The sequence below is a fragment of the Petromyzon marinus genome, chromosome 77, assembly GCF_048934315.1.
Source record: "Petromyzon marinus isolate PM22_M1 ecotype Great Lakes invasive population chromosome 77, UKy_Petmar_22M1.pri1.0, whole genome shotgun sequence".
Classification (NCBI taxonomy): Eukaryota; Metazoa; Chordata; class Hyperoartia; order Petromyzontiformes; family Petromyzontidae; genus Petromyzon; species Petromyzon marinus.
This window is the reverse complement of record NC_133743.1, coordinates 1,907,988-1,927,406: the sequence shown is the minus strand read 5'-3', so window position 1 is coordinate 1,927,406 and position 19,419 is coordinate 1,907,988. Positions and strand designations below refer to the sequence as shown.

Genomic DNA, 19,419 nt, shown 5'->3' with positions numbered 1-19,419 from the left:
ATCACCATCATCACCACCGCCACCACCACCATCACCACCATCATCACCACCATCATCATCATCACCACCACCACCATCATCACAATCACCATCATCATCACCACCATCACCTCCACCATCACCACCACTATCACCACCACCACCATCATCATCATGACCATACCATCACCACCATCATCATCACCATCACCTCCACCATGGCGAACTGCAGCACCATCACCACCATCATCACCACCATCATCACCACCATCACCACCACCATCACCACCATCATCACCATCATCACCACCATCACCACTACCATCACCACCATCATCACCATCATCACCACCATCACCATCATCATCATCACCACCACCACCATCATCATCATCACAATCACCATCATCATCACCACCGTCACCACCACCGTCATCACCACCACCACCATCACCACCACCGTCATCACCAACATCACCACCACCATCATCATCACCAACATCACCATCATCATCACCAACATCACCACCACCATCATCACCACCATCACCATCACCACCGTCACCATCACCTCCACCACCATCATCATCACCATCATCATCACCATCATCATCACCATCATCACCACCATCACCATCACCTCCACCATGGCGAACTGCAGCACCATCACCACCACCATCATCATCATCACCACCACCACCATCATCATCATCACAATCACCATCATCATCACCACCACCATCACCACCATCATCACCACCACCATCATCATCACCACCGTCACCACCACCTCCACCATGGCGAACTGCAGCACCGTCATCACCATCATCACCACCACCGTCATCACCATCATCACCACCACCACCATCATCATCACCACCATCACCTCCACCATGGCGAACTGTAGCACCGTCATCACCGTCATCACCGTCATCACCACCACCACCACCATCATCATCACCTCCACCATGGCGAACTGCAGCACCACCATCATCACCACCATCACCACCATCATCACCACCACCGTCATCACCACCACCACCATCACCACCACCGTCATCACCAACATCACCACCACCATCATCATCACCAACATCGCCATCATCATCACCAACATCACCACCATCATCATCACCACCATCACCACCACCATCACCACCGTCACCATCACCTCCACCACCACCATCATCACCCTCATCACCACCACCGTCATCACCATCATCACCACCGTCACCACCACCTCCACCATGGCGAACTGCAGCACCGTCACCACCACCATCACCACCACCATCACCATCATCATCACCCTCATCACCATTATCACCATCATCACCATCACCATCACCACCACCGTCATCACCACCATCATCACCATCATCACCATCACCATCACCACCACCGTCATCACCACCATCATCACCATCATCACCATCACCACCATCATCACCACCATCACCACCATCACCACCATCACCACCATCATCACCACCGTCATCACCACCATCACTACCTCCATCATCACCATCATCACCATCACCACCATCACTACCACCATCACCACCATCACCACCATCACCACCACCATCACCACCATCACCACCATCGTGACCACCACCATCACCACCATCACCACCACCGTCACTACCACCATCACCACCGTCACCACCACCGTCACCACCGTCACTACCACCATCACTACCACCATCACCACCATCACCACCATGGTCGCCACCCTCGCCGTGGGTGCACATCCCCTGGCACCTGGCTGTCCAGGCCCAGGCAGAGCAGCATGAAGAAGAAGAGCACAGCCCAGAGGGGGGGCACGGGCAGGGTGGAGAACACCTCGGGGTAGACCACGAACACCAGGCCAGGTCCTGGTGGGGGAGACACGGGGAGACACGGGGAGACACGGGGAGACGTGGGGGAGACACGGGGGAGACACGGGGAGACGTGGGGAGACACGGGGAGACACGGGAAGACACGGGGAGACACGGGGGAGACACGGGGAGACACGGGGAGACGTGGGGGAGACGTGGGGAGACACGGGGGACACGGGGAGACACGTGGGAGACACGGGGGAGACACGGGGAGACACGGGGAGACACGGGGGAGACACCGGGGAGACACGGGGAGACACGGGGAGACACGGGGAGACACGGCGAGACACGGGGAGACACGAGGGAGACACGGGGAGACACGAGGGAGACACGGGGAGACACGGGGGAGACACGGGGAGACACGGGGAGACACGGGGAGACGTGGGGGAGACACGGGGAGACACGGGGAGACGTGGGGGAGACACGGGGAGACACGGGGAGACACGGGGGAGACACGGGGAGACACGGGGAGACGCGGGGAGACACGGGGAGACACGGGGAGACACGGGGAGACGTGGGGGAGACACGGCGAGACACGGGGAGACACGAGGGAGACACGGGGAGACACGAGGGAGACACGGGGAGACACGGGGGAGACACGGGGAGACACGGGGAGACGTGGGGGAGACACGGGGAGACACGGGGGAGACACGGGGAGACACGGGGAGACGCGGGGAGACACGGGGAGACACGGGGAGACGCGGGGAGACACGGGGAGACACGGGGAGACGTGGGGGAGACACGGGGAGACACGGGGAGACGTGGGGGAGACACGGGGAGACACGGGGAGACACGGGGGAGACACGGGGAGACACGGGGAGACGTGGGGGAGACACGAGGGAGACACGGGGAGACACGGGGAGACGTAGGGGAGACACGGGGAGACACGGGGAGACACGGGGAGACGTGGGGGAGACACGGGGAGACGTGGGGGAGACACAGGGAGACACGGGGAGACACGGGGAGACACGAGGGAGACACGGGGAGACACGGGGAGACGTGGGGGAGACACGGGGAGACACGGGGAGACACGGGGAGACGTGGGGGAGACACGGGGAGACGTGGGGGAGACACGGGGAGACGTGGGGGAGACACGGGGAGACGTGGGGGAGACACGGGGAGACACAAGGGAGACACGGGGAGACACGAGGGAGACACATGGAGACACGGGGAGACACGGGGAGATGTGGGGGAGACACGGGGAGACACGGGGGAGACACGGGGGAGACACGGGGAGACACGGGGGAGACACGGGGAGATGTGGGGGAGACGTGGGGGAGACACGGGGAGACACGGGGAGACACGGGGGAGACACGGGGAGACACGGGGAGACGTGGGGGAGACACGGGGAGACACGGGGAAGACGTGGGGGAGACACGGTGAGACACGGGGAGACACGGGGAGACACGGGGAGACGTGGGGAGACACGGGGAGACACGGGGAGACACGGGGAGACACGGGGAGACGTGGGGGAGACACGGGGAGACTTGGGGGAGACGTGGGGAGACACGGGGAGACACGGGGAGACACGGGGGAGACACGGGGAGACACGAGGGAGACGCGGGGAGACACGGGGAGACGTGGGGAGACACGGGGAGACACGGGGAGACACGGGGAGACGCGGGGAGACACGGAGGAGACTCGGGGAGAGTAAAATGAATGGGTAGGTGAGTGAGCGGGTAGGTGAGTGAGTGGCTAAATGAGTGAGTGGGTAGGTGAGTGAGTGCCTAAGTGAGTGAGTGGGTAGGTGAGTGAGCGGGTAGGTGAGTGAGTGGATAAGTGAGTGGGTGGGTAGGTGAGTGAGCGGGTAGGTGAGTGAGTGGCTAAGTGAGTGGGTGGGGAGGTGAGTGGGCGGGTAGGTGAGTGAGTGGCTAAGTGAGTGGGTGGGTAGGTGAGTGAGTGGCTAAGTGAGTGAGTGGGTAGGCGAGTGAGCAGGTAGGTGAGTGAGTGGCTAAGTGAGTGAGTGGGTAGATGAGTGAGCGGGTAGGTGAGTGAGTGGCTAAGTGAGTGGGTGGGTAGGTGAGTGAGCAGGTAGGTGAGTGAGTGGCTAAGTGAGTGGGTGGGGAGGTGAGTGGGCGGGTAGGTGAGTGAGTGGCTAAGTGAGTGGGTGGGTAGGCGAGTGGGCGGGTAGGTGAGTGAGTGGCTAAGTGAGTGGGTGGGTAGGCGAGTGGGTGGGTAGGTGAGTGAGTGGCTAAGTGAGTGAGTGGGTAGGCGAGTGAGCAGGTAGGTGAGTGAGTGGCTAAGTGAGTGAGTGGGTAGGTGAGTGAGCGGGTAGATGAGTGAGTGGGTAGGTGAGTGAGCGGGTAGCTGAGTGAGTGGCTAAATGAGTGAGTGGGTAGGCGAGTGAGCAGGTAGGTGAGTGAGTGGCTAAGTGAGTGGGTGGGTAGGTGAGTGAGCGGGTAGGTGAGTGAGTGGCTAAGTGAGTGGGTGGGTAGGTGAGTGAGCGGGTAGGTGAGTGAGTGGCTAAGTGAGTGGGTGGGGAGGTGAGTGAGCAGCTAGGTGAGTGAGTGGCTAAGTGAGAGGGTGGGTAGGCGAGTGGGTGGGTAGATGAGTGAGTGGCTAAGTGAGTGAGTGGGTAGGTGAGTGAGCAGGTAGGTGAGTGAGTGGCTAAGTGAGTGAGTGGGTAGGTGAGTGAGCGGGTAGATGAGTGAGTGGGTAGGTGAGTGAGCGGGTAGGTGAGTGAGTGGCTAAGTGAGTGAGTGGGTAGGTGAGTGGGCGGGTAGGTGAGTGAGTGGCTAAGTGAGTGGGTGGGTAGGCGAGTGGGCGGGTAGGTGAGTGAGTGGCTAAGTGAGTGAGTGGGTAGGCGAGTGAGCAGGTAGGTGAGTGAGTGGCTAAGTGAGTGAGTGGGTAGGTGAGTGAGCGGGTAGATGAGTGAGTGGGTAGGTGAGTGAGCGGGTAGGTGAGTGAGTGGCTAAGTGAGTGAGTGGGTAGGTGAGTGAGTGGATAGGTGAGTGAGTGGCTAAGTGAGTGGGTGGGTAGGCAAGTGAGCAGGTAGGTGAGTGAGTGGCTAAGTGAGTGAGTGGGTAGGTGAGTGAACGGTTAGGCGAGTGGGCGGGTAGGTGAGTAAGTGGGTAGGTGAGTGAGCGGGTAGGCGAGTGGGCGGGTAGGTGAGTGAGTGGCTAAGTGAGTGAGCGGGTAGGTGAGTGGCTAAGTGAGTGAGTGGGTAGGTGAGTGAGCAGGTAGGTGAGTGAGTGGCTAATTGAGTGGGTGGGTAGGTGAGTGAGTGGGTAGGCGAGTGGGCGGGTAGGTGAGTGAGTGGGCAGGTGAGTAAGCGGGTAGGCGAGTGGGCGGGTAGGTGAGTGAGTGGCTAAGTGAGTGAGCGGGTAGGTGAGTGGATAAGTGAGTGAGTGGGTAGGTGAGTGAGCAGGTAGGTGAGTGAGTGGCTAAGTGAGTGAGCAGGTAGGTGAGTGAGTGGCTAATTGAGTGGGTGGGTAGGTGAGTGAGTGGGTAGGCGAGTGGGCGGGTAGGTGAGTGAGTGGGCAGGTGAGTAAGCGGGTAGGCGAGTGGGCGGGTAGGTGAGTGAGTGGCTAAGTGAGTGAGCGGGTAGGTGAGTGGCTAAGTGAGTGAGTGGGTAGGTGAGTGAGCGGGTAGATGAGTGAGTGGGTAGGTGAGTGGGCGGGTAGGTGAGTGAGTGGCTAAGTGAGTGAGTGGGTAGGCGAGTGAGCAGGTAGGTGAGTGAGTGGCTAAGTGAGTGAGTGGGTAGGTGAGTGAGCGGGTAGATGAGTGAGTGGGTAGGTGAGTGAGTGGCTAAGTGAGTGAGTGGGTAGGTGAGTGAGCGGGTAGATGAGTGAGTGGGTAGGTGAGTGAGTGGCTAAGTGAGTGGGTGGGTAGGCGAGTGGGCGGGTAGGTGAGTGGGTAGTCTCACCGTCCGTAGCGATGTCCTGTACGGGCACGCCGTGCGTGTGAGACATGAAACCGATGGCCGAGAAGACGACGAATCCGGCGAAGATGCTGGTGGCCGAGTTGATGATTGAGACGAAGAGCGTGTCCCTGCGCACAGCACCACCCACACAGCCCTCGCTACGGCCCCGGCTACCCATACCCTCAACCCTCACCTTGCCTGCAGGGCACGCGTGGGTCAAGTGAGCCGGTGAGGCTGTAGGCGAGTGGATGGATGGGCGGGTGAGTTGAGTGGGTCGGTGGGTGGGCGAGGGGGTGGGTGGGTGAGCGCGTGGGTGAGTTGGTGGGTTGGTGAGTAAGCTGCATGGGTAAAATGAGTCAGTAAGGGCTGTGGAGTAAGTGCGTGGGCAAGTGGGTGAGTGAGTGGGTGAGTGAATAGGTGAGTGGGTGGGTGAGTGGGTGGGTGGGTGGGTGAGCGGGTGGGTGAGTGGGTGGGTGAGTAGGTAGGTGAGTGGATGGGTGGGTGAGTGGGTGGGTGAGTGGGTGGGTGAGAGTGTGAGTCCTCACTGGATGATGTTGTTGTCGAAGGCGTTGTAGCTGGACATGGATATGAGGGAGCCGAACCCAATCCCAATGGAGTTGAAGATCTGAGCGGCAGCATTGACCCACACCTGACGCACACACAGACACACAAACAGACACACACGCACACACACAGACACACAGACACACACAGACACACACACGCGCACACACAGACACACACACACAAGGGCGTCTGTCGGTGTGTGTGAGTGTGTGTGAGTGAGTGTCTGGGTTGTTCTTCGTGCTTTTGGAGTCCCTGACCCTCTGCTCACGATCATTAAGGACCTTTATGATGGTGAGCGGGCCCGGGTAAAACTACGTGGCCGGGAGTCAGAGCCATTCCCTGTTAACCTTGGGGTGCGACAGGGATGTCCTCTGGCTCCCACATTAATTAACATCTATTTTGACCACGTAGTTCGTGAAGCCTTCAATAGCTGTATCGGGGGAATCTCCATATGGTACAGATATAATGGGAGGCTGATCGATGCCCGGGTGCTGTCAAGGGATGGCTCCCTATTGCTCAACCACGTTATGTATGCTGATGATTTGGTAATAGCTGCTCATTCAGGAGGAGTTGGAGACGCTGCTGCTGAGACTGGAGCGTGCCACTAAGAGGTGGGGCCTTACCATCAGTGCACCAAAACTAAGCACCTGCCTGGGTATTTTGTACCATCGGACACTCCACCCCCACAACTCCCAATCGGTGATGGCGCAGTTGTGGAGAGAGTGGAGAGTTTCCCATACCTGGGCAGTGTGCTTATTACTGGCTCCAGTTTAACAGCAGAGGTCTCACTCCGAATCAGTCGAGCGGCAATATCTTTTCATCGGTTGCGTAATGCTGTGTGGAAGCTACCTGGTCTGTCGCTCCGCACTAAGCTTCAGGTCTTCTCGGCCACGGTCATTCCCTCCCTTCTCTACGATTGCGAAACGTGGACCCCCCTAATGGAACATCTTCGCCGGTTAGAAACATTTAGGCTGGCCTGCCTACGATCCATCCTGGGTTTAACCAGACTGGATTGTGTGAGGAGCTCACAAATCCTTGAAAGATCTGGGCAAGGTCCCATCGGTGAGCTCCTCCGGCGGGGAAGGCTGCGATGGCTGGGTCATGAAGCCCACATGCCCAGCCACCGCATGCCGAAATAGCTTTTGTTCGGCCGGATTGAGGGGGCTAAGCGGGCGCGGCACGGGCTAGAGAAGAGATGGAGTGATGTGGTACAGGAGGACGTGGAGCTGAGTGGACTTGCCGATGACTGGTACCAGCGGTGTCAAGATCGGCCTCTGTGGAGGAGGCTCGTGAAGGACGCTACTGGGCAGTTGGAGGCAGTCGCCCTCCAACAACAACGGAGGGCGGAGGAGCGACGCTCAGAACAACGAGCGGAGCGCCGGGTAGCTAAAGCACAGCGGGTTGGCACAGTAGGGGGCACAGGTGGTGCACCAGCCAGTCATCTCAGTCAGTCGACCCGTGGCACCTGGGTCTGCCCCGTGACCTCCTGCCAGCGGGCGTTCGACACTTCACGTGGCCTCAGGGTGCACATAGCCTGGCACAAGCGTCGTGGTGACGTCATCGCCACTTAGTGGCGAATGGCGGTTGTTGTTGTTGTTGAGTGTGTGTGAGTGTCTGTGTGTGTGTGAGTGAATGTCTGTGTGTGTGTTAGTCTGTGTGTGAATGTGTGTGAGTCTGTGTGTGTGTGTGAGTGTGTGTGTGTGTGAGTGTGTGTGAGTCTGTGTGTGTGTGAGTGTCTGTGTGTGTGTGTTACTCTGTGTGTGGGTATCTATCTGGGTATCTATCTCTGCTGTGAGCGAGATGGGGGGGATAAGAGGGAGGGAGGCAGGGTTCTAGATTTAAAGCTTTCGTGACTGCTAGGATCCATACTCTTTGGTTCTATTGGGTAAAGTCACGTAGGTGAAAATAAAATAACAAAAAATCACGACGTTTCGGCCACAACACAAGCGGCCTTCATCAGGTGAAGGGACGACACTGTCTGGAGGACAGCGCTGGAGTGGAAGAAGCCACGCTTAGATCACGACCTTTAAGCTGTGTGAGAAAAAAAGACCACGCGCCTTGACAAAGGAATTAGCATATAATTTAGCATTGAAATGGCTCATTGAAATAGTTAAGTTAAAGTATACACATCCGCAGAGGTACCCCTTGACAAAGGAATTAGCATCGGAAAGAGGTGGTGTACGTGCCACCGGCACTTTACCCAATAGAACCAAAGAGTAGGGAGGCAGGGTACCTAGAGACTCAGGAGGTAGGCAGGGTACCTGTGTGTTGAGTAGTTGGTCTCACTAGAGACTCAGGAGGTAGGCAGGGTACCTGTGTGTTGAGTAGTTGGTCTCACTAGAGACTCAGGAGGTAGGCAGGGTACCTGTGTGTTGAGTAGTTGGTCTCACTAGAGACTCAGGAGGTAGGCAGGGTACCTGCGTGTTGAGTAGTTGGTCTCACTAGAGACTCAGGAGGTAGGCAGGGTACCTGTGTGTTGAGTAGTTGGTCTCACTAGAGACTCAGGAGGTAGGCAGGGTACCTGCTTGTTGAGTAGTTGGTCTCACTAGAGACTCAGGAGGTAGGCAGGGTACCTGTGTGTTGAGTAGTTGGTCTCACTAGAGACTCAGGAGGTAGGCAGGGTACCTGTGTGTTGAGTAGTTGGTCTCACTAGAGACTCAAGAGGTAGGCAGGGTACCTGTGTGTTGAGTAGTTGGTATCACTAGAGACTCAGGAGGTAGGCAGGGTACCTGTGTGTTGAGTAGTTGGTCTCACTAGAGACTCAAGAGGTAGGCAGGGTACCTGTGTGTTGAGTAGTTGGTATCACTAGAGACTCAGGAGGTAGGCAGGGTACCTGTGTGTTGAGTAGTTGGTCTCACTAGAGACTCAGGAGGTAGGCAGGGTACCTGTGTGTTGAGTAGTTGGTCTCACTAGAGACTCAGGAGGTAGGCAGGGTACCTGTGTGTTGAGTAGTTGGTCTCACTAGAGACTCAGGAGGTAGGCAAGGTACCTGTGTGTTGAGTAGTTGGTCTCACTAGAGACTCAGGAGGTAGGCAGGGTACCTGTGTGTTGAGTAGTTGGTCTCACTAGAGACTCAGGAGGTAGGCAGGGTACCTGTGTGTTGAGTAGTTGGTCTCACTAGAGACTCAGGAGGTAGGCAGGGTACCTGCTTGTTGAGTAGTTGGTCTCACTAGAGACTCAGGAGGTAGGCAGGGTACCTGTGTGTTGAGTAGTTGGTCTCACTAGAGACTCAGGAGGTAGGCAGGGTACCTGTGTGTTGAGTAGTTGGTCTCACTAGAGACTCAGGAGGTAGGCAGGGTACCTGTGTGTTGAGTAGTTGGTCTCACTAGAGACTCAAGAGGTAGGCAGGGTACCTGTGTGTTGAGTAGTTGGTATCACTAGAGACTCAGGAGGTAGGCAGGGTACCTGTGTGTTGAGTAGTTGGTCTCACTAGAGACTCAGGAGGTAGGCAGGGTACCTGTGTGTTGAGTAGTTGGTCTCACTAGAGACTCAGGAGGTAGGCAGGGTACCTGCTTGTTGAGTAGTTGGTCTCACTAGAGACTCAGGAGGTAGGCAGGGTACCTGTGTGTTGAGTAGTTGGTCTCACTAGAGACTCAGGAGGTAGGCAGGGTACCTGTGTGTTGAGTAGTTGGTCTCACTAGAGACTCAGGAGGTAGGCAGGGTACCTGTGTGTTGAGTAGTTGGTCTCACTAGAGACTCAAGAGGTAGGCAGGGTACCTGTGTGTTGAGTAGTTGGTATCACTAGAGACTCAGGAGGTAGGCAGGGTACCTGTGTGTTGAGTAGTTGGTCTCACTAGAGACTCAGGAGGTAGGCAGGGTACCTGTGTGTTGAGTAGTTGGTCTCACTAGAGACTCAGGAGGTAGGCAGGGTACCTGCGTGTTGAGTAGTTGGTCTCACTAGAGACTCAGGAGGTAGGCAGGGTACCTGTGTGTTGAGTAGTTGGTCTCACTAGAGACTCAGGAGGTAGGCAGGGTACCTGTGTGTTGAGTAGTTGGTCTCACTAGAGACTCAGGAGGTAGGCAGGGTACCTGTGTGTTGAGTAGTTGGTCTCACTAGAGACTCAGGAGGTAGGCAGGGTACCTGCTTGTTGAGTAGTTGGTCTCACTAGAGACTCAGGAGGTAGGCAGGGTACCTGTGTGTTGAGTAGTTGGTCTCACTAGATACTCAGGAGGTAGGCAGGGTACCTGTGTGTTGGGTAGTTGGTCTCACTAGAGACTCAGGAGGTAGGCAGGGTACCTGCGTGTTGAGTATTTGGTCTCACTAGAGACTCAGGAGGTAGGCAGGGTACCTGCGTGTTGAGTATTTGGTCTCACTAGAGACTCAGGAGGTAGGCAGGGTACCTGTGTGTTGAGTAGTTGGTCTCACTAGAGACTCAGGAGGTAGGCAGGGTACCTGTGTGTTGAGTAGTTGGTCTCACTAGAGACTCAAGAGGTAGGCAGGGTACCTGTGTGTTGAGTAGTTGGTCTCACTAGAGACTCAGGAGGTAGGCAGGGTACCTGCGTGTTGAGTAGTTGGTCCCACTGAGGGCTCATGTAGTAGAGGATTCCGTCCATGGCTCCCGGCAACATGGCGTTGTTGATGAGCAGGGCCAGGAGGATGACGTAGGGGAAGGTGGCCGTGAAGTACACCACCTGGCACGCACGGGGAGACGCGGGGAGATGTGGGGAGATGTGGGGGGCACGGGGAGACGTGGGGGGCACGGGGAGACGTGGGGGACACGGGGAGACACGGGGAGACGCGGGGGAGACACGGGGAGACACGGGGAGACGTGGGGGAAACACGGGGAGACACGGGGAGACGTGGGGAGACACGGGGAGACGCGGGAGAGACGTGGGAGAGACACAGGGAGACGTGTGGGAGACGTGGAGGAGACACGGGGAAAGGGGACTCATATGAAGGGGACACCCAGGTAGAGGGGATGAGAGCCCCTCTCTCACCTTGCCCGTGGACTTGACCCCCTTGAAGATGCAGAGGTAGACGAGAACCCAGGCGAGGATCAGGAGCCCGAACAGCTCCCAGCGGAGGGCGCCGCCTTGCTCCAGGCCGCCACTCATGGACAGCACTCGCTTGCTGGACAGCACGTGACAGGGGGGGTCACGTGACAGGGGGGGTCACGTGACAGGGGGGGGTCACGGTGACAGGGGGGGTCACGTGACAGGGGGGGTCACGTGACAGGGGGGGTCACGGTGACAGGGGGGGTCACGTGACAGGGGGGGTCACGGTGACAGGGGGGGTCACGGTGACAGGGGGGGTCACGTGACAGGGGGGGTCACGGTGACAGGGGGGGTCACGTGACAGGGGGGGTCACGGTAACAGGGGGGGTCACGTGACAGGGGGGTCACGTGACAGGTGGGGTCACGGTGACAGGGGGGTCACGTGACAGGGGGGGTCACGGTGGTGATGGTGGTGGTGATGGTGGTGGTGGCAGTGGTGGTGATGGTGGTGATGGTGGTGGTGGCGGCGGTGGTGATGGTGGTGGTGATGATGATGGTGGTGCAGTTGTCCACCACCTCACCTGTAGTGCTGCTGACTGGTAGTGTAGTTGTCCACCACCTCACCTGTAGTACTGCTGACTGGTAGTGTAGTTGTCCACCACCTCACCTGTAGTACTGCTGACTGGTAGTGTAGTTGTCCACCACCTCACCTGTAGTCCTGCTGACTGGTAGTGTAGTTGTCCACCATCTCACCTGTAGTACTGCTGACTGGTAGTGTAGTTGTCCACCACCTCACCTGTAGTCCTGCTGACTGGTAGTGTAGTTGTCCACCACCTCACCTGTAGTCCTGCTGACTGGTAGTGTAGTTGTCCACCATCTCACCTGTAGTACTGCTGACTGGTAGTGTAGTTGTCCACCACCTCACCTGTAGTCCTGCTGACTGGTAGTGTAGTTGTCCACCACCTCACCTGTAGTACTGCTGACTGGTAGTGTAGTAGTCCACCACCTCACCTGTAGTCCTGCTGACTGGTAGTGTAGTTGTCCACCATCTCACCTGTAGTACTGCTGACTGGCAGTGTAGTTGTCCACCATCTCACCTGTAGTACTCCTGACTGGTAGTGTAGTTGTCCACCATCTCACCTGTAGTACTGCTGACTGGTAGTGTAGTTGTCCACCACCTCACCTGTAGTCCTGCTGACTGGTAGTGTAGTTGTCCACCACCTCACCTGTAGTCCTGCTGACTGGTGGTGCAGTAGTCCACCACCTCACCTGTAGTCCTGCTGACTGGTGGTGCAGTAGTCCACCACCTCACCTGTAGTCCTGCTGACTGGTAGTGTAGTTGTTCACCACCTCACCTGTAGTACTGCTGAGTGGTAGTGTAGTAGTCCACCATCTCACCTGTAGTACTGCTGACTGGTGGTGCAGTAGTCCACCACCTCACCTGTAGTCCTGCTGAGTGGTAGTGTAGTTGTCCACCACCTCACCTGTAGTGCTGCTGAGTGGTAGTGTAGTAGTCCACCATCTCACCTGTAGTACTGCTGAGTGGTAGTGTAGTAGTCCACCACCTCACCTGTAGTCCTGCTGACTGGTGGTGCAGTAGTCCACCATCTCACCTGTAGTGCTGCTGACTGGTGGTGTAGTAGTCCACCATCTCACCTGTAGTACTGCTGACTGGTGGTGCAGTAGTCCACCATCTCACCTGTAGTACTGCTGACTGGTAGTGTAGTTGTCCACCACCTCACCTGTAGTACTGCTGACTGGTGGTGCAGTAGTCCACCATCTCACCTGTAGTGCTGCTGAGTGGTAGTGTAGTAGTCCACCATCTCACCTGTAGTACTGCTGACTGGTGGTGCAGTAGTCCACCACCTCACCTGTAGTACTGCTGAGTGGTAGTGTAGTTGTCCACCATCTCACCTGTAGTCCTGCTGACTGGTGGTGTAGTTGTCCACCACCTCACCTGTAGTACTGCTGACTGGTAGTGTAGTTGTCCACCACCTCACCTGTAGTCCTGCTGAGTGGTAGTGTAGTAGTCCACCACCTCACCTGTAGTACTGCTGACTGGAGGACTGGAGGGTGGAGTTGGGGCGAGCCACTCCGTCCGAGCAGGAGTCCACCTCGTTCCAGGAGTTGTTGCAGCTCAGCCAGGGCAGCGGCTCCTGGCAGGAGTTGACGAGGTAGAAGAGAGCCCACGTGATGATGACGTTGTAGTAGCTGCAGAGCAGGAAGGAGATGGCCACCGTGGCCAGGCCCACGCCTGCATGGAGAGAGGGGTGAGGTGGTGGTCATGGTGGTGATGGTGGTGGTGATGATGGTGGTGGTGATGGTGGTGATGATGGTGGTGATGGTGATGATGGTGGTGATGGTGGTGGTGGTGATGGTGGTGGTGGTGATGGTGGTGATGGTGGTGGTGGTGATGGTGGTGGTGGTGATGGTGGTGGTGGTGATGGTGGTGGTGATCATGGTGGTGATGGTGGTGGTGATGATGGTGGTGATGGTGATGGTGGTGGTGATGGTGGTGGTGATGGTGGTGGTGATGGTGATGGTGGTGATGGTGGTGGTGATGGTGGTGATGATGGTGGTGGTGATGGTGATGATGGTGATGTTGGTGATGGTGGTGATGGTGGTGATGGTGATGATGGTGATGGTGGTGGTGATGGTGGTGATGGTGGGGATGGTGATGGTGATCATGGTGATCACGGTGGTGATGGTGGTGGTGATGGTGGTGATGATTGTGGTCATGGTGATGGTGGTGATGGTGATGGTGATCATGGTGGTGATGGTGGTGATGGTGATCACGGTGGTGATGGTGGTGATGGTGATGGTGATGATGGTGATCACGGTGGTGATGGTGGTGATGGTGGTGGTGATCATGGTGGTGATGGTGGTGGTGATGGTGGTGATGGTGATGGTGGTGGTGATGGTGGTGATGATGGTGGTGATGGTGGTGGTGATGGTGGTGATGGTGATGGTGGTGGTGATGGTGGTGATGATGGTGGTGATGGTGGTGGTGATGGTGGTGATGGTGATGGTGGTGGTGATGGTGGTGATGATGGTGGTGATGGTGGTGGTGATCATGGTGGTGATGATGGTGATCACGATGGTGATGGTGGTGGTGATCATGGTGGTGATGGTGGTGGTGATGGTGGTGATGGTGATGGTGGTGGTGATGGTGGTGATGATGGTGGTGATGGTGGTGGTGATCATGGTGGTGATGATGGTGATGATGGTGGTGATGGTGATGGTGGTGATGATGGTGGTGATGGTGGTGATGGTGATGGTGGTGGTGATGGTGGTGATGGTGATGGTGATCATGGTGGTGATGGTGGTGATGGTGGTGATCACGATGGTGATGGTGGTGGTGATCATGGTGGTGATGGTGGTGATGGTGGTGGTGATGATAGTGGTGATGGTGGTGGTGATGGTGGTGATGGTGGTGATGGTGATCATGGTGGTGATGGTGGTGATGGTGATCATGGTGGTGATGGTGGTGATCACGGTGGTGATGGTGGTGGTGATCATGGTGGTGATGGTGGTGATGGTGGTGATGGTGGTGGTGATCATAGTGATTGTGGGGGTGGTGGTGAGGGTGGGGGTGGTGACAGTGATCATGGTGATGGTGATCATGGTGGTGGTGATGATTATGATGGTGATCATGGTGGTGGTGGTCATGGTGGTGGTAATTATGGTGGTGGTGATGATGTACGTGGTGCATCTGCCAGCCGTCTCAGTCGGTCAACCCATGGCACCCACTGGGTCTGTCCCGTGACCTCCTCGTGCACCTAGCCTGGCACAGCAGTCAACCCATGGCACCCACTGGGTCTGTCCCGTGACCTCCTCGTGCACCTAGCCTGGCACAGCAGTCAACCCATGGCACCTGCTGGGTCTGTCACGTGACCTCCTGTAGGCCAGGCGAGCTCGTTAACAATTCCTAGCCAGCACGACATCGTGGGGGGGGCGGAGACGTGGGGGGGGGAGACGTGGGGGGGGGGAGACGTGGGGGAGGGGGAGACGTGGGGGGGGAGGGAGACGTGGGGGGGAGACGTGGGGGGGGGAGACGTGGGGGAAGGGGAGATGTGGGGAGAGACGGGGTGGGGAGACGTGGGGGGAGGGAGACGTGGGGGAGAGACGTGGGGGGGGGAGACGTGGGGGGGGGAGGGAGACGTAGGGAGAGACGTGGGGAGACATGGGGGGGGGAGACGTGGGGGGGGGGGTGGGGAGACGTGGGGGAGAGACGTGGGGGGGAGACGTGGGGGGAGGGAGACGTGGGGGAGAGACGTGGGGGGAGGGGGAGACGTGGGGGGTGGGGTGGGGAGACGTTGGGGGGGGGTGGAGAGACATGGGGGGGGGTGGGGAGACGTGGGGGAGAGACGTGGGGGTGGGGAGACGTGGGGGGGGTGGGGAGACGTGGGGTGGGGAGACGTGGCGTGCCTTTGAAGAGGGGGCAGATGGCAGCCAGGGCCCTGACGGGTCCCAGCCCCGTGTATTGGCCCACGGACATCTCCATGAGCAGCAGCGGAATGCCGCACAGGGCGAGCATCACGAGGTAGGGCAGCAGGAAGGCGCCTGGACACGCGACAAGACAAAGATCCCCGCCCCCGTGTAGCCTCGACAGGCTGTAGGGGCAAGTGCAGCACCACCTATGATATACACACAAAGCTCCCCCAGGTAGCCTCTAGCAGGCTGTAGGGGCAAGTGCTGCTAGTAGCGAGTAGCACCACCTATGATGCACACACAGACAAAGCTCCCCCAGGTAGCCTCCAGCAGGGCTGTGGGGGCAAGTGCTGTGAGTAGCGAGTAGCAGCGGCGCCTCTGAAAGCTACCGGCACTGGGGCACACACAGAGGGGGTGGGTGTCCAACACCACCACGCCCGGCCGCCTTTGTCTCCCCAGTGGCGATGTTTACTGCGCTACACCGCTACACCAGGGCACTCATTTGAGGCCGAGTCGACCGAGGGGAGGGCCAGGACCGGTTGAGATAATCACACACAGACTCACTCACACACAGACATTCACACACACAGACTCACTCACAAACAGACTCACTCACACACAGACTCACTCACACACACAGACATTCACACACAGACTCACTCACACACAGACTCACTCACACACAGACTCACTCACACACAGAGACATTCACACGCAGACTCACTCACACACAGACTCACTCACACAGACATTCACACACACAGACTCACTCACACACACAGACTCACTCACACACAGACTCACTCACACACAGACCCACTCACACACACAGACATTCACACACACAGACCCACTCACACACACAGACATTCACACACTCACACACACAGACTCACTCACACACACAGACTCACTCACACACAGACATTCACACACACAGACTCACTCACACACACTCACTCACACACAGACTCACTCACACACACAGACTCACTCACTCACACACGGACATTCACACACACAGACTCACTCACACACAGGCTCACTCACACACAGACATTCACACACACAGACTCACTCACACACAGACTCACTCACACACAGACTCACACACACAGACTCACTCACACACAGACATTCACACACACAGACTCACTCACACACAGACTCACTCACAACAACAACAACAACCGCCATTCGCCACTAAGTGGCGGTGACGTCACCACGACGCTTGTGCCAGGCTATGTGCACCTTGAGGCCACGTGGAGTGTCGAACGCCCGCTGGCAGGAGGTCACGGGGCAGACCCAGGTGCCACGGGTCGACTGACTGAGATGACTGGCTGATGCACCACCTGTGCCCCCTACTGTGCCAACCTGCTGTGCTTTAGCCACCCGGCGCTCCGCTCGTTGTTGTGAGCGTCGCTCCTCCGCCCTCCGTTGTTGTTGGAGAGCGACTGCCTCTAAATGCCCAGTAGCGTCTTTCACGAGCCTCCTCCACAGAGGCTGATCTTGACACCGCTGGTACCAGTCATCGGCAAGTCCACTCAGCTCCACGTCCTCCTGTACCACATCACTCCATCTCTTCTCTAGCCCGTGCCGCGCCCGTTTAGCCCCCTCGATCCGGCCGAACAGAAGCTGTTTCGGCAGGCGGTGGCTGGGCATGCGGGCTACATGACCCAGCCATCGCAGCCTTGCCTGCCGGAGGAGCTCACCGATGGGACCTTGTCCAGATCTTTCAAGGATTTGTGAGCCCCTCACACAATCCAGTCTGGTTAAACCCAGGATGGATCGTAGGCAGGCCAGCCTAAATGTTTCTAACCGGCGAAGATGTTCCATTAGGGGGGGGTCCACGTTTCACAAGCGTAGAGAAGGGAGGGAATGACCGTGGCCGAGAAGACCTGAAGCTTAGTGCGGAGCGACAGACCAGGTAGCTTCCACACAGCGTTACGCAACCGATGAAAAGATATTGCCGCTCGACTGATTCGGAGTGAGACCTCTGCTGTTAAACTGGAAACGGTCATAAGCACACTGCCCAGGTATTGGAAACTCTCCACTCTCTCCACAACTGCCCCATCACCGATTGGGAGTTGTGGGGGTGGAGTGTCCGATGGTACAAAATACCCAGGCAGGTGCTTAGTTTTGGTGGGGCTGAGGGTAAGGCCCCATCTCTTAGTGGCACGCTCCAGTCTCAGCAGCAGCGTCTCCAAATCCTCCTCTAAATGAGCAGCTATTACCAAATCATCAGCATACATAACTCACACACACAGACTCACTCACACACACAGACTCACTCACACACACAGACACTCACACACACAGACATTCACACACACAGACTCACTCACACACACAGACTCACTCACACAAACTCACTCACACACACAGACTCACTCACACACACAAACTCACTCACACACAGACTCACTCACATACAGACACCCACCCACACACACAGACTCACTCACACACAGATATTCACACACACACACAGACTCACTCACACACAGACATTCACACACACAGACTCACTCACACACACAGACTCACTCACTCACACACAGACATTCACACACACACAGACTCACTCACACACAGACATTCACACACACACAGACTCACTCACACTCAGACATTCACACACACAGACTCACTCACACACAGACATTCACACACACACAGACTCACTCACACACAGACATTCACACACAGACATTCACACACACAGACTCACTCACACACAGACATTCACACACACACAGACTCACTCACACACAGACATTCACACACACAGACATTCACACACACAGACATTCACACAGATATGCACACACACAGACTCACTCACACACAGAGACTCACTCACACACACAGACTCACTCACACACACAGACTCACTCACACACACAGACTCACACACACAGACTCACTCACACACAGACATTCACACACACATACTCACTCACACACACAGACTCACTCACACACACAGACACTCACACACACAGACTCACTCACACACACAGACTCACTCACTCACACACAGACTCACTCACACACACAGACACTCACACACACAGACTCACTCACACACACAGACACTCACACACACAGACTCACTCACACACACAGACACTCACACACAGACACTCACACACACAGACTCACTCACACACACAGACCCACTCACACACACAGACTCACTCACACACACAGACTCACTCACACACAGACTCACTCACACACAGACCCACTCACACACACAGACATTCACACACACAGACCCACTCACACACACAGACATTCACACACTCACACACACAGACATTCACACACACACAGACTCACTCACACACAGACTCACTCACACACACAGACTCACCCACACCTCCCCCCCCTCATAACCTCCCCCCTCTCCCCTCCCCCCTCACCTTCCACCCTCACCTCCCCCATTCACCTGTCATCACCCCCCCACCCACCTCCCCCCTCCCTCCCCCCTCCCCTCTCCCCCCCTCACCTATCACCCCCCCCACCACCCTCACCTGTCACCCCCCCCACCCCCCTCCCCCCTCACCTGTCACCCCCCCCACCCCCCACCCCCCTCCCCCCTCACCTGTCACCCCCCCCACCCCCCACCCCCCACCCCCCTCACCTGTCACCCCCCCCACCCCCCACCCCCCTCCCCCCTCACCTGTCACCCCCCCCACCCCCCACCCCCCTCACCTGTCACCCCCACCCACCTCCCCCCTCCCCTCATCACCCCCCCTCCCC

General features: G+C 57.2%; 1 protein-coding gene across 1 annotated transcript in view; it reads right to left on the bottom strand.

The window, feature by feature from the left end:
- LOC116958434 (sodium- and chloride-dependent GABA transporter ine-like) overlaps positions 1-19,419 on the bottom strand; it is a 40,681-nt gene that overhangs the window by 19,279 nt on the left and 1,983 nt on the right. Inside the window, exons 3-9 of the mRNA XM_076056670.1 lie at positions 15,649-15,783; positions 13,264-13,474; positions 11,224-11,356; positions 10,783-10,917; positions 6,264-6,367; positions 5,722-5,846; positions 1,741-1,853 (exon numbers count right to left, since the gene is read on the bottom strand). Of these exons, the coding sequence (XP_075912785.1) occupies positions 1,741-1,853; positions 5,722-5,846; positions 6,264-6,367; positions 10,783-10,917; positions 11,224-11,356; positions 13,264-13,474; positions 15,649-15,783 (956 nt within the window). The remainder of the gene's footprint in view (positions 1-1,740; positions 1,854-5,721; positions 5,847-6,263; positions 6,368-10,782; positions 10,918-11,223; positions 11,357-13,263; positions 13,475-15,648; positions 15,784-19,419) is intronic.